The sequence below is a fragment of the Nycticebus coucang genome, chromosome 19, assembly GCF_027406575.1.
Source record: "Nycticebus coucang isolate mNycCou1 chromosome 19, mNycCou1.pri, whole genome shotgun sequence".
NCBI classification, from domain to species: Eukaryota; Metazoa; Chordata; class Mammalia; order Primates; family Lorisidae; genus Nycticebus; species Nycticebus coucang.
The window spans coordinates 42655708-42678988 of NC_069798.1; the positions used below are offsets into that span (position 1 = coordinate 42655708).

The 23281-nt window shown below is 36.2% G+C and overlaps 1 protein-coding gene and 1 pseudogene across 7 annotated transcripts in view; both read right to left on the reverse strand.

Moving 5' to 3' along the window:
* Nucleotides 1-7295, reverse strand: part of LOC128571706 (RING finger protein 212B-like) — a 34729-nt pseudogene extending 27434 nt beyond the window's left edge.
* A 956-nt stretch (nt 7296-8251) lies between these two features.
* The window catches only part of PIAS2 (protein inhibitor of activated STAT 2), a 117018-nt gene continuing 101988 nt past the window's right edge, over nt 8252-23281 (reverse strand). For 3 of the 7 annotated variants that reach the window (XM_053571323.1, XM_053571326.1, XM_053571325.1), the window contains 3 exons: nt 20225-20364; nt 15172-15209; nt 12112-12646 (listed from right to left, as the gene is read on the reverse strand). In XM_053571323.1, coding sequence (XP_053427298.1) covers nt 12464-12646; nt 15172-15209; nt 20225-20364 — 361 coding nt within the window. In that variant the 3' untranslated portion in view covers nt 12112-12463. Of the gene's footprint in view, nt 11912-12111; nt 12647-15171; nt 15210-15260; nt 17954-20224; nt 20365-23281 lie in introns of those variants that run through there. The other 4 variants (XM_053571329.1, XM_053571324.1, XM_053571327.1 and 1 more) reach the window with 4 other exon arrangements.

Sequence of the window (23281 nt, forward strand, 5' to 3'; positions counted from 1 at the left end):
ATTCAAGGCAGTTTTTGTCAGAATCCCATGTGGCTTTCTAGAAATTTAGAAACTGATCATAAAATTCATATAGAATTGCAAGAACCTCAGAATATCCAAAACAATCTTGAAAAAGAGGAAGAAATTTGTAAACTTATAAATACATTTCACAATTTGGAAATTACTACAAAGCAACAGTAATTAAGGCAGTATGGTGCTGGCATAAGGACATACAGATTAGTGGAGAATATAAATTCTATAAATAATGTGTCTACAGACAACTAATTTTCTTTTCTTTTTTTTTTTTTTTTTGTAGAGACAGAGTCTCACTTTATGGCCCCCAGTAGAGTGCTGTGGCCTCACACAGCTCACAGCAACCTCCAACTCCTGGGCTTAAGCGATTCTCTTGCCTCAGCCTCCCGAGCAGCTGGGACTACAGGCGCCCGCCACAACGCCCAGCTACAGACAACAAATTTTCAAAAGACAAGGGCACCAAGACCATTCAACAGAGAAAGAATAGTCACTTTAACAAATGATACTGGGACAACCAAATAGTCATATGAAAAATAATTAAGTGGGACCTTTATAGCATATACAAAAGTTAACTCAAAATGGATCAAAGCTTCAGATGTAAAACTTAAAACTATAAAACTCTTGGGAAGGGCGGCGCCTGTGGCTCAGTCAGTAAGGCGCCGGCCCCATATACCGAGGGTGACGGGTTCAAACCTGGCCCCGGCCAAACTGCAACCAAAAAATAGCTGGGCGTTGTGGCGGGCACCTTTAGTCCCAGCTACTCTGGAGGCTGAGGCAAGAGAATCGCATAAGCCCAGGAGTTGGAGGTTGCTGTGAGCTGTGTGATGCCACGGCACTCTACTGAGGGCCATAAAGTGAGACTCTGTCTCCACAAAAAAAAAAGAAAAACTCTTGGGAAAAAATAGGGGTAAATGTTTATGATCTTGAATTAGGATTCTCAGATGTAAAATCAAAAGCATGAGCAACAAAGCAGAACAATGTGTAAGTTGGAAACTTCATAATGATTTAAAATATCTGTGCTTTGGCTCAGTGCCTGTGGCTCAAGTGGCTAAGGCGCCAGCCACATACACCTGAGCTGGTGGGTTCGAATCCAGCCTGGGCCACCAAACGACGACAATGGCTACAACCAAAGAAAAAAAAAAAATAGCCAGGCATTGTGATGGGCGCCTGTAGTCCCAGCTACTTGGGAGGCGGAGGTAGGACAATCGCTTGAGCCCAGGAGTTGGAGGTTGCTGTGAGCTGTGATGTCACAACACTCTACCCAGAGTGACAGCTTGAGGCTCTGTCTCAAAAAAAGAAAAAAAAAATCTGTGCTTCAAAGGACAGTATCAAGAAAAGGAAAAGGCAGTCTGCAAAATGGGAGAAAATATTTGCAAATAACATAAGGAATTTTATCCACAAATATATAAAGAACTGTCAATTCAGTAATAAAGACAGCCCAGTCAAATCCTGGGCAAAGGATCTGAATAGATTATTTCTCCAAAAGAAATATAAAAATGACCAGTAAGCATATGAAAATGACCAACACTATTAATCATTAGAAAAATGCAAGTTAAAACCATAATCAGGTAACATTTCCAACCCACTAGGATATCTATTTAAAAAAAATGAGTTGGTGAGTATTTCAAAAAGTCAGAATTTTGATACAGTCCAGGTGGGAATTTACAGTGATGATGCAACTATTTTGGATTAAGTCTGACAGTTCCTCAAAATATTAAACATAGAGTTAACACAGGACCCAGCAAGTCCGCTCTTAATACATGTACACAAATAATTGTTACATGAATGTTCACAGCAGTGTTACTTACAATAGTGAAGATATGAAAACAACTGAAATGCCTATCAACTACTGACTAGATAAACAAAGCATGGCCTATCCATACAATGTTGTTACTATTTGGCCACACAAAGAGGAATAAAGCCACAGCATGGATGAACCCTGAAAACCGGAAAAAAAAAATGCACAAAAAATGTTCAGAATGAGCAAATATAGAGACAGAAAGTAGAACAGTGGTTGCCTAGGGTTGGGAGGTACAGTGTGATGACTGGGGGAAAGGATGACTGCTAATGGGTACAGGGTTTCTTTTTAGGTGACAATGTTCTAAAATTGATTCTGGTAATGGTGCACAATTTTGTGAATACTAAAAAAAATAAACTGTATGCTTTTTTTTAGACAGGGTCTCACTCTTTCGCCTAGGCTGGAGTGCAGTGGCTATGTCATAACTCACTGGAGCCTAGTCACTTAAGAAAAAAAAAAAGGCTACCTTGGAATCCTAACCCCAAGTACCTCAGAATATGACTGCACTAGGTGATAGGAGCTTTAGAGGCAATCAAATTAAAATGAAGTCACTGAGGTGGGCCTTAATTGCTGTCCTCACAAAAAGGGGAAGTTTGGGAAAAGGGAAGACTATGGGAAGAGACTCAGGAAAGGACTGTCACCTATGAGCTCATGAAAAAGGCCTGGACCAGATCCTCATTTCTGTTTCACCAACATGATAAAAAAAAACAACTCAATCCTGAATAAATTCAGTCATTGACTTCCCTCACAATGGCTTAGACGATGAGCAATACTGAAGTTCAGCAGACAGATGCCACTGCAGGTCTATGATGTCCACCTCACTGTCAATCCATTCTCCCTCCAATTCTGCAGGACTACCATTTCAAACTTCTGTTGTCCTCATGCCTCCTTCCCTACCCCTCCCCACTTCTGGAACAGACCACCCCACTTGGTTCTCAGAAACATGAAAACCAAACCAGTAGAGACCTTGGCCATTTAATGACACACATGTCTGCACCTGCATCCATCCCTTCCTTCATCTTCAGAAATTTCTGAAGACAGGAAGTGTATTGGCACAGTAGTCAAAAAATGGAAGAGACCTGTGTCAAATGCAGCAGATATTAAAGTTAACAAAAATCAAGAGACTTGCCAATTGCAAGCACATAAATTAACCTAATTCTTCAAGTCTAAGATGCATATCCAGCCCTCCCCAACATTTTAATTACATCTTGAGAGTAATGGAAACCAAGGGGTCACAGTTTAATAAAGTTTTTGTTTACATGAATATCTTATCAGATTATACATTCAACCAAATATGGTGTTTTTGAAACCAAATACGGAGATATGAAAGTCTCCATATTTAGGGGAGACTTCTATATCAATACCTTTTAACTCTAACCACTCCCTTCTTGAATTACTCTATTCTTTTGGTCTAACACCACATATCTTTTATTTCCCTTCTCAGTCTCTTCTTATTCTTCTGTGTTTCTTTTCCAGTTCTTTTCCTTTCTCACCTGTAAGTTCCTCTAGATGAATTCATGTATTTTGATGGTTTCAGTATTACTTCCGAATGCTGTCAATGTAGAACATGCCTAGAGGCTGTCTAATAGCATGTGGACATGCATTTCAGAGATATCAGGTTAAGTGATTCTTGTTCCATTTCCAAAGTACTGTGCCTAATAATGATTCGGCTCAGGTGGCCAGCCCTGAGAATCAGATAATAAATTATAATGTTTACACCTACAACTGTATTGTACCAGTGTGGTATACCTGACCCAGACAAGGTCCTCAGTATACAATGGAGAGTAGATTACATGCAGAATTCCTCCAGCCTAATATACACAGTGGGCTGGGTCTACAAAGGATCGCCTTGCCTTTCAGGTTTGCACATTACTATCCCAACTATGCACTGCATTACCCATCCCTTGTTAATAGTGCTTGCCCCTTTTGGAGTCTACCCAACTCCACAGTATCTATCACCTCCTTCCCCTATCCCAAACATGCTCTTTCTCCCATCTTCCTCGCTTGATGAGTGCCTAATGCTCAGGTATTAAATATTCCACAGTTCTACATCCACAAGCAGCAAAAGTCAAATGTAAATGGTTATCCACCATGTCATCATCCTCATATATTTATTCAGCACCTACTATGCACCATATACATGAGTTTCTGTGATTCAAGTGAAATAAGTTATCAACCCTGCCCTCTTGGAGCTTACATCTAGTAGGAGAGGGAGACAACACGTAGTAAACCAATATATACAATAATCACAGGTAACTGTAAGTGCCATATAGAACTTAAATAAGGTGATGTGACAGAGGACAGGTAAACATCCACTTTTTAGAGAATGATCAAGGCAGGCCCTTCTGAGAAAGTTGTTAAAAACTTGAGTTTGAATTCTGACACTTCACCTACCAGCTGCATGGTCTTAAGCAAGTCACATACTCTCAATGTTTCCACTTTCGTAAATCAGAAATAATTATACAGAACTCAATACTCATTAATGATGAAGAAAACTCAATGCCTTCTATTTTACAAGACCCTTCATGATCTCTGCACATGTCTTAGTATTTACCAAATTTCTAAATATTTTCAATCCTCTATTTGACCAATATTTATTATTTATTTACATCTTATTTATTTTATATATTTATACTTTATATATATTTTATATATATTTATATTTTATGTTTATATATTATTTACTTCCATCTTTCATCCAGGCTGGTGCACAGTGGTGTCATCATAGCTCTCTCAGCCTCAAACTGGACTCAAGTGACCCCTCTTCTTCCTCCTGCCTCAGCCTCTCAAGGAGTTAGGTCATTAGGCAAATGCCACCAAGCCCTATTTCTTTTCCCCCTTTAAATAGAGTCTTACTATGTTCCCCAGGCTGGTCTCAAACTCCTGGGCTCAAAAGTGATCCTTCTGCCTCAGCCACTCAAAATGCTTACATTACAAGCATGAGCCACTGCACCCAGCCTATGTGACCAACTTTAAATCAACCATCATGTTACACGTTACTTCCATCAAACCAGTTAGGTGCCTCATCTACATGTAAGTTCCTGTAGTACTCTATAACTTTTAACCAATAAAATTGTAATCTCCCTATTTCACTTCTGTTTACACTACCAGAGTACAGCTTAGGGTAGGTACCTATGGCTCATGTTCCAAGTGCTTGACACTATGCCTGGCACATAAAAGGTTCTCAAGTATTTGATGACTGAGACTATTTGTAAGCCAAGAAAAGCAGGAGAAAAGGCTAAAGACATAGAGGGGAAGTCTGATGGAGGAAGGTTCTGAAGATGACAGGAGGTAAGAATCAAAGGCCCATGTGGCTGACTGGCCCTGAAGGCCTACCTGATTCCCTAAGATAGAACTATAAAGAATGAAGGTGGGTACAGGCAGAGAAAAATCATGCTGATGGACCCACCCTTCAGAATAAATTAAGAAGGTCACCTTCCGAGAAGGGTGTGGTTGGAAAAGGAATGTTGATGTTACAACTGATGAGAACATGCAAAAAAACTGCCATGTTTGAGTCAAAGGACTGACAGGTGACTGGGGGACGACTCTGAGAATATGTTCAAGGCGGTGATGATGAAAGAACAGTCTGAACAGGCCAAGTACGAAAGAGAGACAGAAGAGGGGAAGTAACAGATAACTAAAGGTTCAGTGGAAGGAAATGCTGGAATAACCAAAATTCTCACAGGATCTAGACTACTGGATGAATCCTTCATAAGAATGTTGACGATATGGTGCAATCACAGATTAAGCAATGGCAAGGAACACTGACAGCAAGGAAATGAAGACTGTAGCAACTCAAAGTGACCAGGCAGTTGCTTAATAGGGTAGAACAGCTGACCTGAACATGGCCTTCAAAGGCTGTGTTTTGTTTTTTAAAGAAATGAGGTCACACTTCATTATCCAGGCTTGTCTCAATCTCCTGATCTCAAGAATCCTCCCACCTCAGTCTCCTGAGCCACTGTGATTACTACAGGTATGAGTCACTATGCCTGGCTCAGGTAGAAATTTTTGACAGAAGCATTAGAGAGGAAAGGCAGCAACTATCATCTCTAGATATGTGACATGAGAACACAGCCCACATGGGTGAGGGTTGCAGGCAATGGCAGGGCCTCAGGTGCAGCCAAATTTGTTATGGCAAGCCAGTAAAGGAAACATCATAACAAAAGGTTGACATGTAGCCAATTAAGGGTTAGGGAAGAAGTTGGGTGATTGACTAGAATGTCTACAGAATGGAGATCAGTGAAGGTGAAAATCTACCAGAAGGGAGGTTTGTACTTTTATATAAAAGAAGCCTACGCACTGATCTATAGGGGCTGAGCCGAGAGCCAAATAAGAAAATTCTTGGAAAGTTTTCAACATAATGCCTGTTACTTGGTAAATTTTGTTTGAGAAACAGGGTCTTGCTCTGTCACCCAGGCTGGAGTGCAATGCTGAGATCTCAGCTCATTGCAGCCTCAAACTCCTGAGCTCAATCTTCCTGTCTCAGCATCTCAGTACTTAGTACTGACTACTGGTATGCACCACCATGCCCAGCTAATTTTTATTTTGTACAGAGGCCCCCAGGGGGATCTTGCTATGCTGCCCAAGCTGGTCTTGAATGTGGGCTCAAGTGATCCTCCTCCTGCTTGGCCTCCCAAGTGCTAGGAGTATAACAGGCATGAGCCACAGCATCCAGCCAGGATTCTTGAAGTCTGAGACCAAACTTTTCTACTACTCTATCCCACACACACTTACAAAACACACTGAACACTTTAACAGTTTGATAAAGACATCAAAATGAGTCATATTTTACTTTATAACATAACTTGCACTTAAAAGCTTCAAGAACATAAAGTTTATAAAAAGCCACTGACAAATAAAACAGGCGTCTGGAGGATAATTAATGTGGCATGCCAATCAAGAAACTGCTATACCTTGAACAAGCTGCAGATAGCGATCTGGTTTTTTCTTTCCCTATAGCTAAAAGAATAAATTGAAAACAGGCAAAGCATGCCCATTTTTGTATTTTTTAAATTTTTTTTTTAAGTCTTACCACTTTTCCAGTCTGGGTTGCACTGCCTTTTGCTCTGTAGATCCTAATGACTCTGGGGAGCTCAGAAAAACCAAAACCAGAGCCTACAGGAAGAAGGAAAAAAAGAGCTGGCTACTAAGGGCAGGCCCTAGGCACAAAAGGTTTAAAAAGTTAACAAGATTTTTGAACTAAAAATGGAAAATGTAGTCTGTCAAAAAAGATTTGTGCTATTTTACAGTGGAAGCAAAATCATGCAGGGGAAAAGTTGGATGTTCGCATACAAGTGTTTCTGGAACACGTCAGACAATATTTAAAACAAGAAAGCCTGGGAAAATCTCTGCCAACTACCTCCAAAGTAGTTAGGCCACTTTCACCAGGGTCAGACATGTGGAGAGTTTTAGTGCAGATGCCTACATAAAGATCAAACACTGCATGTTCTCTAAAAATCTGGCTAGATGACCCTGCTACCACCATTGGGCTGTAGTATAAATTAACATAATCATTTAAAAAGGTAAGTGAATGAGAAAAAAAAAAAAAGAAGAAAAAAGGTATGTAAATCAAGAACTATAAAAGGGTTCATACTTAACCAGAAATTCCATCTCTAAGAACTTTTCCTAAGTAAATAATTTATGCACAAAGACATTCATTGTGATGCAATCTAAACTGTTCAGTGGGAAAAGGCTATACGAATAATACCATGAAATTAGTAATAGCCGACAGTTTTATTTTTTTTTAAGATGGAGTCTTAAACTGTCACCCTGGGTAGAGTGCCGTGGGATCATTGCTCACAGCAACCTCCAACTCAGGCTCAAGCAATCTCCTTGCCTCAGTTTTTCTATTTTTAGTAGAGAAAGGGTCTTGCTTTTGCTCAGGTTGGTCTCGAACCCATGAGCTCAAACAATCCACCAGCCTTGGCCTTCCAGAGTGCTTGGATTATAGGCGTGAGCCACCTTGCCTGGCCCTCATTTTTTTTTTGAGACAGTCTCACTATGTGCCCCCTGACAGAGTGCTGTAGCGTTGCAGCTCGCCACAACACCTGGCTATTTTTTTATTGCAATTGTCATTGTTGTTTTAGCTGGCCCAGGCTGGGTTCGAAACCGCCAACCTCGGTATATGTGGCTGATGCTGAGCCAGCTGACATAGGTTACAATGATGTGAAATAATGCCTGTCAACTGAGGGAAAAACCAAGATACAAGTTATAGAAAGAATGAATGTAAAAACATACACAAGCAGCAAAGAAGTGTGGCAAGTAATATGCAAAAATATTCAAAGTGATTTTTCTCTGGTGATAGCATTATAGCCAATTGTTATTTTTTTTATACTTTTCTCTATTGTCCAAACTTTCCACAATGAGCATATACTACAGATATAAACAGAAAAAAACAAAAACATTATTCAATCACGCAAGCATTAAAGAAGGATAGGCATTTTTATAGAGCTTTATTTGTTTTTTCAGGAATTGTGGCATGGTTCCTAACTGGGGGGAGGGGTGAAATCGGGAGGGAATAGAGATTACAGAACAATCATTTATTTGACAGGAACATTAGACTCTTTAAAAGCAGAGAAAATTTTAAATTCTTTTCCACACATTTCACCATATTCATGTAGAACTGTAGCAGAAAAGGTGGTGAATCACTACATAACGTTCACTCTAAATGACAACTCCAAGCTCCCACACCACACAAACCCAGGGACACTAAATCCAATGTCAGACAGTTACGGTGTACTGCTTTACATTTTCTAAGATGAAAATGACTGGGAAATGATGGAAATGTCATTATGACATTCCATTAAAATGGAGAAAATGTTGTAGGAAAAAAATTAAGAAAATAAAAGTGTTTACTAAACAAAGAATGAAGGGTTACGTGCCCCCCTTTTTAACCAACTGAAGGCTGTAGAGAAATGAAAGGCATACCTTCTAAAGTCATGTTTTTGAGACAGTCTCACTTTGTCACCCCTAGTAGAGTTCTGTAACCTCATAGCTCACAGCAGCTTCTAAGTTTTAGGCTCAAGCGATTCTCTTGCCTCAGCCTCCCAAGTAGCTGGGACTACAGGCACCAGCCACAACGCCTGGCTATTTTTAGAGATGGGGTCTTGCTCTAGCTCAGGCTTGTCTTGTGTGAGCTCAGGCAATTGGCCCATCTCGGACTTCCAAAGTGCTGGGATTATAGGCATGAGCCACCGTGCCTGGCCTAAATGCACGGTGCATTTTAAAAACTGCCTTTACTTAAAAATACAAAAATGTCAACTAATGAATACTTTTCCATTGGCAGAAGACAACTTGGCTACCAATAGTGAACATCCACAACTGGTCTGAAGCCAGAATGTCTGAATAGTCTGAATATCAAAGTCAGAACAGTTTCTGTAGAACACTAGTTCACTTAAAATACAACATCTTACCTTTCTTCAAATTCCTTAAGATGGCCCCAAGGAAAACTTATTTTATACCAAGAGTTACAATTCAACTTAAATTAAATGCTCTATCTCTTCTTTATGCATTTTATTTTCATTCCAGCTGTTTGCAAATACATCAGATAAATGCCACACAACCTAAATTCACTTCAAGTATCTCACTGGCCTTTACAATTATTCTAAGACACATGCCAAGTGTTTATAACTTCTGGCCAGAAACGGAAATAAAATCCTAAAGTGGCTCACCTAAGGGCCATAAAGTTATGAGTAAAAGCCAACCTTAGCTATGAAGCTATATTCAGCACCAATTACACTGTCAGGAATTACCAAAAGAAAGCCCTTGATATTTCAAAGTGAAGAAAGATAAAAATACAAGTTGACTAAGTGATTCTTTTTTTTTTTGAGACAGAGTCTCATTTTATCACCCTTGGTAGAGTGCTGTGGCATCACAGCTCACAGCAACCTCCAACTCCTGGGCTTAGGCGATTCTCTTGCTTTAGCCTCCCAAGTAGCTGGGACTACAGGCGCTCACCATTTTTTTTGTTGCAGTTTGGCTGGGGCCAGGTTCAAACCGCCACCCTTGCTTGGTATATGGGGCCGGCACTCTACCCAATGAGCCACAGGCACCACCCTAAGTGATTCCAAGAGACTAATATCTATAGTTCCTTTCCTTAAACAAAATACTCCAGATAATCACTGGTTGGCTGACAGAACCTAAGTAACAGCCAAGAGGACCCCTCTGCAACTCTTTTATAATTGGTTAAGAAAAAATTTGATAACATAAACAAAGTGTCAGGGTCTTGGTAAAAATAGTGACCATATCACAGCGTAATGGCTTTGATGTTGCCATAATGCTAAGGGCATAAAGTACTCACCTTCAAAGATACATATACAATGTTAAGTGCCAATTTTAAGATTATAAACTACAAAGTGTATTTTTTTAAATGTAAGTCACTAGTGTGAGATAAATTAAAAATTTGTATGTAATTTCAGTGTAAGACACCAAAAATGAACATGAAAACTATTCAAGAAAACAGTGAAAAACAAATTACAATTATAAAAGTACAGTTACCAATTATAAGAGCTAAGTAAATAAACTAATTTCTATTAATATTTTCATTTACCTTATAAAACTTTGTTCATTAAACTGCGGAGAGTCTGAGAATCTAAAGTTGTAAACAACATGATAACAAATATACAGCATTTCTTTTATTAACAAATTATACCACACAAAGCATATTACTTTTTCTATCTGATTACAGAGTCAACAGAAATTGCACCTGTATTTAGAGCAGCAACATAAAATTAAGAGAAAATTCTGCATCTGGACCAAAAACCTGTAACATGGTTTGGGAATCTAATGACTAAATTAGACAGTTAAACTGGCAACTCTGGCGTTACTGCAGAAATAATCAGTTTGTTTCCTCCACATCTTTGATAATAAGCAGCCTTCCCAAGGGGATAATACATTACATAAGGACATAGTCAAAGAAGGGAGGATGTGGGAAACCATACAAAATTTAATTGGTATAAAAAGAGCACACAAAGGCCATGAAAACTTGAGAAGGTATAAAATACCAAGCAAGGACAAGTTATATTCCGGGAGTTGCACCAACTCTGAAGCAGCACAGCCCTATTCTAACAAACTGCACACTCTCACCTGGATACTTTTGTTTATCAATTGGTTAGATCAGCGACTTAAAAAAAAGAATTTTGTTTTTTAAAGTAGATATAGTTTAGGGATAGAAAGCTGAACATCAGCAAAGTACTAAATCCTTGTGAAATTAAAAATGATTTAGGAAGCCAAATGAAGCAAACTATAAAATACGGACAAAAATGTTTAGTCTAACAGTGTATCTCAGTTTTCAGAGAGGTGTAAAATTAAACACACTATAGGAGAGTGGTTTTCATAGTGCACCCAGCACCCCCTCAGGGGTTCCTTAAGAGTTTGGGGGTGGCATGGAAAGTGAGATACGAAGTAGGTTCTTGCCCATTTTCCCTAACCCTTCCTCACTTCAACTCAAACATTTCTAATTCTCTTTTGTGGTTTCAGTAAAGAGCTCTTTTTCAAAAAAAAGGAAAAGAAACTTGGTAGTGTCTCCATTGCTGGCTATTGTTCGTTTTTTCTCTTAGGTTTGAAAATAACTGCTGAGACTGAAATTACACTGGTGAGAAATAAGATCAGAGATCTAAAACCTTTTTATAAATCAGTACTACTAAAATAGGAGAAATTTCAACAAAGATTTGCATACTATTCTATAAGACAGAATTTCTTTTTAGGAAGAAATTAAATTTTGTTATTACCACCCACCAATACCTATTCTGCTGCTGCTTCCAAGCTCTCAATATTTGATAGTGTGAACAAAATTCTAATGAACTTCAGTCACACATTACCCCCAAATCATTTCATTCAGTGGCTGCATAGAATTTCTTTTGAGAAGGCAAGCCTTATAGGTAACTCTAGAATGAGAATGTACACTTACCAAAAATAACACACATTATGTGAGGGTGAAATCTGCATAGCATTCTTAAACATAATCACTAATATAGACCTGCCAGATCTCAGAACTTCACTCAGCATTCCTCAGCAAACAATGTCAAAGTGTAAATAATACCCAGAAAAAAATGCTAACACCAAGGCCATTTTTCTTTGATGGAATCACGAAGAAAAGAGGAACTGCAAGAAGAAAAGTGAAACCAAAGCTTTAGCCACTTATTGAAACTTCATTACTTCAATGAAAGAGAACAAATTTCCATGGAAAGGACTCAGTTGGCAAACATCAGTTCTTTCCCTGTAATTTTTTTCCTTCACATCAAACAAAAGATGCTGTCATTTTAGAATCAGTGATAACTTTTTTTAATTAGAAAAACATTTACTTGAATATTTACATAATTTTTATTGCTGTTTATTATAACAAAAAAATTTTAACTGATTTGCAGGATCCATCCATTAACGTATGGAAATGAAATCCATCTCTCAAGATACAGAAGACCCAGTTATAGCTGAATGTATCTGACGCTCAGCATATAGCATGAGTTAAGAGAAATCCTTGCATGTCATTTGGTTCTTGCTGCAGTCATCTGTGTTCATCTCAGAAAGCAAAAGAATCCATTTGACTTTCAATAAATATCAAAGTAACTGCCAAAAAATATATATAGTTTCCACGGACCAGAGATCCAAGAAAGAGCAGTTTTAGTGAATGATTCCCAGAATCAAGTGCATCCTCCTTTAGTCCAGTGAGATGATGTCAGGAATGTTGCTTCCACTGCTGGTTATGACCCCTGTCTCATTCCTGCTGCTGGAGGAACTAACATGAGTACTGCTTTCATGGGGGCTGGTGGTGGTGACAGACGTACTGCTTGCTGTTAAGGGTGAGGTCAGACTATCCAAAAACATAGGAGGACAGTACTGCTTGAAACAAACAATGATGCTGATGAGGAAGAGTCTACATTGATTTTAAATAAAGAGACTAGAAACTGTTAGATAACCACAAGTGATAGACACACACTTAAATCCCACTGGGATTTAAAAATTTCTCAAAATTTCACATCTTTCAGTGGAAGGTTACACGAACATAGCTACTTAGATCATTTAGTGAACATACACCTGACTCTCAGAACTTATGGAACTTGTTTCTTGACCATATATACAGGTAAAGTACAAATAATGTCAACAATAACTGAAGCCATTTAATAGGAAATATTGGCCCAACAATTACAACTCATATTTAATCTCAAAAAGAATTTACTGAGCTTATTAGTCAGGATTTAAATCACACCATAAAGATATTAAGTACTTTATTTTTAATGGTATTAAGCAAAAGTGCTAATGTAAAACTGAATAATGACAACATTCATTCTAAAACAGAGACTCTAAGGTAGCTAACTACCACAATGTGCTCAGGACAGGGAATTCTCTCATGTAATCACAAAATTTTGAAATAAATCTTAACGGAGATCTAATCTAATTTCCTTGTAATAACATGACACCCTCTTACTAATGTTTGCGTTTCAAGTCCCCTTATAATCATGGTTTCTGATTCCCCTTACCAGTACAAACCTGCATGTAATATTCTTAATATTGACCACGGAGTAGAGACAAGAGCTAAAAGCTTTATTTTATGTTGCTGTAGAATATTTTATGTGAGAAACAGCTGCACTAACTTAGCGAAACAAGAGAAGTCTAGTAACACACATACAATGCAAAAGGAAACGTCCTAAGTTTGTTACTAGTTCAACTTCATGAACGATCAATAAGGAGATCTATTTCAAGTTATCTATTCTATATCTTATTCAGCTTATCGTTAAACCACAGAACAAGAATTTAAAAGTGAAACTGCTTAGATCACATGATTTTCAAGGCCTATAATAAAATGGGAACAACCACCCTAGGTTTCAGCTGCCTGTCAGAGTAATGGGGCAACTAAACTTCAGGCTCCCCTTCAAAAGAGCAAGTCGTTTAATGTTTTAGATAGACAACTGTCTTGGTTCATCAATAAAATGAACACCACACACAGATTCAAGGAACGCTGGTTAAGGGGGAGTAGGGGAAGAATTGTTTTAAAGAGCTTCTACGGAGCTCTAAAGATAGCTGAATTGTCAGATACTAAAATTCTTCTCTAAAAATCAAATAAATTTCTATTTCCCATTAAAATTGGCAGGTAAATCTGGAAAAGCAACCCCCAAACTTATATTTTATTCTTGCTACCTCTAAGGTAATTTGTAATTGCCTCATGGGAAAAAGATACTCTTAGTCATTTACGAAATTAGTGCTAGATGCTACAGTTCTGTCATCAATGGGGTCTGTGCCTTGAATTTCTTAAAGTATCCTTTCCATACTTATCATTGACAGGGGTTAAGGGGCAATATGGCGATAAAGCAGAAAAACCTAAGGATTCTACTGTAAACTGAAGGCACAACCTCACCCTTCTGCTTCCTCATCGAAGAAGTTACGCTGCCACTAAGATGCCAAATAGAGCTATGAAATAAAAAGCTTGAGGTCATTTGAAAAAAAAAAAAAAGGACTGGTCATATAAAAATCAGTAAATTGATTAAAAATCAGCAATCCTTTAAGAAGAATTTGTTTCCTACAAAAATATATATACATACACTTTTGCTATGTACCTTTGTTACATCAGTAGACTCAGAATGACAAGAAATTCCTTGGCTGCACAGTACCTTGGGTCCAAACTTCCAGTGATGTCTACATGATCAGATAATGGGACAGAGGTTGACCCAAGATCTGTGAGCAGCCATGATCCCAGGGTTCTCCCTCTATCCCTCCCTATTCTCAACACCTCTCAAAGTCTCTTTCTTTCTCCTTTCACTTTTATTATGCCTTTTCCTCCTTTACTCTGAATCTGCTATAAACCTGTCAGGGGGATCCATGCTCACTACAAGGTCTTTATGTTGGGACTGGTCTACTAGAGTGTCTATTCTATCTCTGACAGAGAAAACAAGGATGACTGCTATATAGCAACTTTAAATCGGGGCATCCCTAAAGTCCTAATCTGACTCTCTTTAAAAACAATGGAGGATTCAAACTAATGAGTCAAGTCTGTTTAATCAGCTTTAGCTATTAATTTTCTACACATGTATATATATGTTTTATCTAAAAAATAAAATTTCTCTGTAAAATTTTAATGTCTAGCCACCTAGCACTGCTTCCACTCACTCTAATCAAATTCTTATAAAAGATGCAAAATTATTAAGCTAAATAAAGTCTAATTCAAAATTTAGAAATTAAGAACAAAATATAAACTGAAAACAGCAACTTTATTCCTTCAAATAAAATAGTTAAATATTTATATAGTACTTCCTTTCCATCTAAGTAATTGAGAGTTGACTGTCCTGATTTTACGCAACTGGTCATTTTTAGTTAGTATGACAAAACCAACAATCAGACACAAAGTAGTTGCTTAAATTCAGGATACATACCTGGGGATCAACTGGAATAAGGGAAAGAAAATCCAAACCTAAAACAAAAATGCTTCGTTAATAGTTGTCTCGTATTTTGGAGACCAGAATTATTTCCCCAAATCATTTTTATTTATTGTAAATCACAAAACATTTGAGGCGTTTACCACAAGGAAGCTTTCACAAGGAAGCTCTAAACCATGATCAATGATATTTAACACGTAAAAACCGAAAGGTGAACATATTCCCTGACAAAACTAGAAAAGCCACCTCCCAGAGACTCAAAGGCAACAGTCCAAAAATTTCCAGAAAATTAGGAACGGTCAAAGCAAATGCCCCCTCTTCCTCTGTCACTTAACAGAAACAAACACAATGATGAGATAATGATCTGGATTTATACCATTCATACCACTGGGGAAAAAAACCATATTTAGCCTCTTAAAATGTTTTATATTTATTTTTCAGAAATACACCACATTGAGATTCATCTAAAAACTTCTTGAACAGCTATTTCATTGATGGTTCTCTGTTCTCACATAAGAGCAGTACAATCACCCAGATCCCTGAACAAAGCAAGCACTTGGTCAATGCTGCTCACCAACAGGATAAAGTTACCAAGGTTTATTGCATTCTAAGCTAATATCATTTTCTAAAACAAAGCAATGGAATTCTCCAATTATGTTTTAGAAACAGAAATATGAAAGAGGTTGTCCAATAATCTCATCTTGAAGTACTAAAGTAATAATAAAAAATGTCTAGTTTGAAAAGTTTAGCAATAAACTTCGAAAGAAGATTTCCCTGTATGACTAAATTTCCAATTATTTCAAAACATCAAAAAAAGAAACCACATACTAGGTATAGGTGCTCAAGATAGGCGAACTTCTGTTCAATTCCATGAGTTTTATGTTGGCATTCAAGGTCACCCCAAATACAACCAGCATACATAATGAAAGTCTGATATTATATTTTTACTCAAAATAGGGACATTTAGTAGCCAGCATGAATAATTTATAAGTCAAAATTTAAAAATATATTTATTCCCTTATAATCTCTAAATAATCACAAAAATGCGCATCTAGTGATATAAGCTATAGCACCAATCATTTGAAAAAAATCATTCAAATGATTTCTAAAGTATTTTTTAAGTGTTGCTATAATTTTTCATCTCATATGCCTGTCACTGACTATATGATACAACGATCTGAGCCAATGCTGGACAAAAGGAATCACAATAAACTTTTCCCATTAAAATGATCATCAGTACAGTGAAATATCTCCATAAGCAGAAAGTTTCTCTTCATATTAATGACACTGTTCAGTAAATCCTCTAAAACTCTAAATTCTGTGAAAAACAGTAATTCAAGATTTATCTAGCCCTTATAATACCTTCTGGGAGCTTTACACATTCAATATTTCTATGACTAAGTCAAAAAAGCTGATCAGAATGTTAACTGACTTAATTTTGTTTTGCTTCCAATAATGTAACTTTTTTTATTTTTTAACAGCTTCTACTTTTTAGTTTTTCATCTTTGTATGTTGTTACTTTTAATATCTGTTGTATCACTCAGTCTGTATTAATAACTGAAACCTTTTTATAAAGAATAGCTCTGTTGAAATATTGTGTACTGAAGCCAAATAACTAAAACCTGCTCATTTCCTAAATGTCCAACTATTCCCGTTTCATAGCTTCAATTAAAATAATATACAAGCTTGATATAATTTTCAAACTGTTTTTGCAGCTCTATCACTAGAGAATGTCCTTCAAGATCTAAGGACCCCCTACTTTCATTATTTCAATTCTAGCTCTTCAGTTGTATTATAATTTCTTTGATGACTTCATGTGTTCCAATAAATATAGAGTCTATTTAGAAAAGATTTAAGAGATTTACTTGCTCTGTATCTTTTGACACCTCAATTCATGGATAATTTTGAATATCCTGACATATACAATGTCATACTAAAATACCTAGAAATTTTTCTAGAACTTTGGTTGAAACTTTGGATTGTCTTCCAAGCATAACACAGGTGCAGTCTATCCAAAATACAAAAGGTATTCATATAAATATATCTCACTGAAACCATTTTTTCTAATAGTGAAATTTGATACAGTATTTCAGATGTTTTTCTAATAAAAAACTAAACTATCAAAGTGTTCCTGGATTGTACATTTTAAGTAAAATATTAAAACTCTTACATGAAATAAATTTATCTATAGTTATTAAAAGTTTAATACCTTGTTCCATAAGTTTAGCAAAATGTTACTTTCTCATTTCACTCTAAGTTCCAATTGTACCATGTCATGCTAACATTTTTATGCCCTCCTAAAGTATTTCATCACTGAAAATACTCAATTATTTTTAAGTAAAAAGCAGGTAGTGTCAAAATTTCTTATGGTACATTCTAAATGTTTTTGTTTTATTAACATTTGATAAACTGTAATTTTTAAATATTAAGTAGAAATATTAAGGTTTTCTCTCATTGATGACATTAGGTTTTCTCTCATTGATGACAACACATTTACCTTACTTGAGTCATAAACTTTAACAGAACATAATTGCTACATAATTAAATAAGTAAATGCTTAGCACTTCCAAATTTTAATGATACAACTTTAGAGCACCATTCGCACCTGACAATATGGCACTAGCAACAATAAGGCAGTCATAATTTTTCTTGAAATAATCAAGCTGTTTTCCATTCCACAAATACAAATTATTTGTTTTATTTTGTATTCATTGTTGCACAGTATCAGAAGATGTTCCAAGCTGCAGTTCATTATTAATATCATTTCTTCTTTGTTCTCCTGCAGATTCAGAAGATTCACGTTTATGATGTTTAGAAGGAATGTTAAGAAATGTGTTAAAACTTAGTTATCTCTCCATTCCTGATGTTCTACTTAATATTTCATTATAATTATTAAACTTAGCAATACCAAAACTCTCCACAATATGACTAATTACATAAATTATGCACAAAAATAAAACCACAGTAATTACTAATTACAAAAGAGTACATTATCAAAAAAACTAGATGTGATAACATAATTCATTGATGATAAAACTAACAATTCTGAAGCACAACAGACCCTACTCTACTAAGCTTATAAATTGTAAGAAAGCTTTTCAACATTTTAATAATAATAATAACCAGTATCACCATCGTGGTTAATATCAACCCTGGATGGTAGTCTTATTTCCTCAATTCCAGATTGAAATGCATTTTACCAAATATACAATTCAGATATATTTTACTGCATTTTTCTCAAATCTGCACATTTTAAAAAAGAAAGTCTCAATTTATACCCAAATTGTGCAATATTATAAATTCTCCAAAACTAAAAATCCATCTAGATTCACATTAATTTGAATTGGCAGGGCTAGTGATTTATCAATGTATGGCAGGGTCACTCTAATAACAGAAATGTTCATTATCTTTTGTCAGAATTAATTTTTAATTCAACATCTTTAGGTAACAAATCCTTTAGGAATGCTTGTTTATAATACATACTAAGATGATATGTGAACACTCTTCAATCTGGACAAAGCTGAAGCAATATATGGCAGATAGGAATTAAGAATCTCTGAGTTTCCATCTTTATCATGGACCAACAAACTTCATCTGTACCTTAGCATCAGGCTTTGTATACAAAAAATACTAGCTACATAATATAACCATCAATTGTTTCAGTAACACAAATTTTCATCACTATGTGCTTAAAATAAAGACCTACCTAAGGTGAGAAAGAAAAATAAACCATAGATCAAAATCAACTTTATGAACCTACCAAAGAAAATTAATAATGGGAGGAAAGAATTGTATTCCACTAAAAGACCCTTCAGGAAGAAGTCAAGTCATAAATATAAGCAACACTGATCCTAACTTGCTCAGATTTGATTGACAACAATGTCTGTGAAAACAATGGCTATGAAGAGAAGAAAGAGGAGTAAAGGCAGGAAAAATTCAATTTTGCAATATTGCCTTGGCTGTTTTAAGTCCTGATATTAAGGTAGGTCAAACAACCTTGGATTTTTTAAATGTTATTACACAGTACAACCCCCCTTATCCAAGGTTTCATTTTCCAAAATTTCATTTACCTGCAGTCAACTATAGTAAAAAAAAAAAAAATCAAGTGGAAAATAATCAGAAATAAACAATTCATAAGTTTTAAAGTGCCCACTGTTCTAAGTAGTCTGATGAACCCTCAAGCTATCCCACTCCATGCTGCTCCGTCCTGCCCAGAACATAAATCATTCCTTTGTCCAGGAGCTCTCCATCCTTAGTCACTCAGTAGCCATCTGGGTTATCAGAGTGACCATCATGGTATCACAGTGTTTGTGTTCCAGTAGCCCTTGTATTTCTTTAAAATGGCACCCAAGTGCAAGAGTAGTGATGCTAACATGTTAAAATTGTTCTTTTTTATTGTTGTTGATCTCTTACTGTGCCTAATTTATAAATTAGTCTTTATCATATGTATGTGTATATAGGAAAAAACATAGGATGTATAGAATTCTGTACTATCTGCCATTTCAGGCATCCACTGGGGTCCTGGAACATATCCCTTGTGGATAAGGGGAGACTCCTGTACATATAAAAGATACCTCATATAAAATTGCTCTAGGGAAACAAATAAGAGATCCCATCCTGATGGGGATAATAAAATCCACAGGTTAAAGTGGTGGGCAAAATCACCTCCAAACTATAACAGTATATTCTGAAGTTGTAACAGGCTAGCAAGCATATGAGAAAATACTCTTCCCTAACCTGTGAAGGGTCTCTAATAAGTAAACCAAGAAACACTCTCTTATATACGAATTCTTCACAAAAGAAAAGTAAAACCTATAACATTTTCCTACCATTCTACTGTTACTTCCTGTCATTAGGAATCTACAGAGCAACAATTGCTCTGTAGTTAAAATAACTGAATGTAATGTATTAAAACAGAAAATGACCTTTAAATGAAGTCTTCACATTTCCTTACCACTTCTATTTAAAATTTTAATACTGTATTTGTTCCACAGATCAAGATTAAAAATAAGAAATAAAATTTGATAAAAAACAAAAACTCTCCACATACCTGGCAAATCTGATGACATGCTTGATATTGGCGTGTGGTGGAATGGTACTGAGTAGTCTGTTAATGAAGGCGGAATAGCAGCAGGATCAACCGAAGTCACACTGGGCACCCTTACAGAAGATGGCTGATACATGAGAACCCTGTTTTAAATAGCACGGGAAATTACAAACAATCTGGCTGTTAGTTCACAGGAGAGAAGTGCTGCACCACCGGGCATTCTCAGTCGTTCGTTCACTAGTTTCAACACAACTATACGGCAGCTACTCACTACACAGCACTCCGCTTTACTCTCCTCTTTCATAACAGTCTTCATTTTAACATGAACATATCTTGGCTCTCAACAGCTGCTGCGACGTAAAAGCAAGTGGACATTCAAACATAAAGCACAGTGCTAGAGTAATACATAACACTTTTATCCAGAAATAAAAATACACTTTATATACACTTTTATTAATGTATATGTACCAAGTATGTGGATATTAGTAATTTTATCTGTAAAGAAATTTTAAACTAAAATAGAGGACTCCTAAGATTTGATTTAAATCAGGGCTTCCTTATCAGTGAAACTACCCACTATAGCACAACCAGAACTGCTTCAATTCTAACTTGAATTATATTTTTTGCACTCTTATCTGGTAATCATCTGAGTAAAGTTACCCAATCCAAAAGCCAACCAACCTGATAGCACTAGGCCATAAAGAAATGAGGATAAGATGAATATTCAAGATTTATGATATAATACCCAGAAATAAAAACGCTGGCTACCATGATATCACCTACCAGGTAGGTAAAATCCTAAGAGGTTTATGACTTTGAAATTACCTGTTCATGCTGTTAAAAATACAAATTAAACACATGTAAGAAATACTTTATAATTGATATTGTATGAAAATATACTTTAGAATTGAGTATAATTCTAATATATATACATATATAGACACACACACACAAATATATATACAAACACACACATACATACATATGTATATTAAAGTTTAGGCTTAAAGATCTATGCATTCTTCCTCTTTAACCTAAATTTTTTCTTAGGGTAAACAACTAAACCCTCAGAAGAAAAAAAACATCTTGAATGTTTAAGAGGAAATTAAGCAATGTTACTACCCTACAGCTGGCTGATAGAGGTCATTTTGGCAACAAGTAATGAGATACTAACAGTGCAAAACATTGAGGTTAGCATCCTAAAGCACTACCAGTAAACTATTATAAGCTTAATATCTAAAGCACAGATTTCTGTACTAGAAGGAACAATTACAAAGGCTCAACTATCTCAGAAACTCTGGGTTTCTAGGATCCAAAACTGGCCTAATCCAGATCCAGTCTGATCCAGTCTGGACTGGTCTGATCCAGTCCTCTGGGTAGGACCACAAAGCTAGACTGGACGGCAACCTCTAGACATCCTTTCCCTTTATTGTTATTGCTCAGATTATTAAACAGTGTTAATAAGAAACGATGGAATATTTCTCATACTCTAAATAACTGACAAACTTATTTCATAACTTTGTTTTACTGTCAAACCACTTAAATAATCACTACTCAGACACTAAAGTCCTTCTAAAATTGATTTGCATTATATGAAGATCACATCTAGCTGTTATTCTTTACTATTTCTCAAAAACATGGATGCCAACTGGAAATGTGAAAAACAGTCATCTTCAGAGTACATAATATGGTTGTAATGGCCAACTGTGTTAGTCTCAGAAAAGTTAATTAACAGAGGTCAGAGTTGAAAAAAATCTTAGATTAAAACCTCATCTATTTAGGAGACATATGACATATATAATATGCTTGAGGCAATAACATAAGCCTAGTATTTCAAAACACATTTTCCAGAAGTAATGTAGAAGGAAGCCCATCTCATAGACATCAACCTGTCTAGGTTAGAACCAGGGTTTCTTGGGATCCAATGCTACCTGAGGACCTCTAAAACTAAAACAGGGTGTGAGTTATGTTAGAAAAAGCTGACTTGAGGGATGAATAAAAGTTAAATTATAGTGTATCTAAAGCTCATCTTTTGTGGCGGGGAGGGGGAGGTTGAAAACAGTGGTCCTCTACCAGGATCAAAGTATAACAGAAAATTACCAGTACGTATTTTAAATGACACATGGGCCTACCTCTCACACAAAAGAGTGCATATAACACAGGGGTTCAGGATGAGACTGAGTATTTGTGAGTGCTGGACAAGGGGCTAAGAGAGAGGCTTATCATTCTGGCTGCTTCACAATATTAAGATCTTAATTTGATTTTTTATATGTTGACAGGCAAGAGTTTGAAGACCAAAAAATACATAAGGTTTCATTTAATTTAGAAAGTTTCTAATTAAATGTTCCTTTAACCTATCTCTTTTTCTCTACTATGAAAAGAAACTAAAAGAACTTCAGATACAAGAAAAAGACAGTGCCTGTATTTGTGGTGCACCCCCTTCTCTTCCTTTGATATTTCACACCAAAGATTTTCTTTTGTCTTGACTGTGAACTGACCCTTTAACTTGAAATAGACATAGAGGCAACAATAACCAAACTCCTTTTCCTTCCCTACCTCCCTGACGTACAACTACAGAGGGGTCAGTCAACATCCCTACACACTTGTCATCTCAATAACACCTAATCACTGCATATGTCCTGTTTGCATAGCAACATGAAACTTTAAATCATTAAATAATTCCTTGATTCTGCAATATAAAAATGGTGAATATTGAAACCTGCAAAAATGCCAAAATCCAATTGGGGTACAAATTAGTAAATCGACATCTAATATCTCAGAAAATATATGAAAACCTAGTCAGTGTTGGTTAATTCCTATTACCTGAACTTTGCAAACATTAATACAAATTCAACTTCCTATAGAATGGCTATAGAGAAACAAAATTATTCTAAAATTTATGCAAAAATAAATGTATTTGCTGATATGAGTAACAGATTCCATGGAGAAATGTAGATGGCTATGTATGATGGAATTATGGGTGTAAAAATGTGATGCTATAAAGTGATACTTTTTTAAGAATTTGAACATTTGTTACTGCTTCTTCATAGGATTGACAAA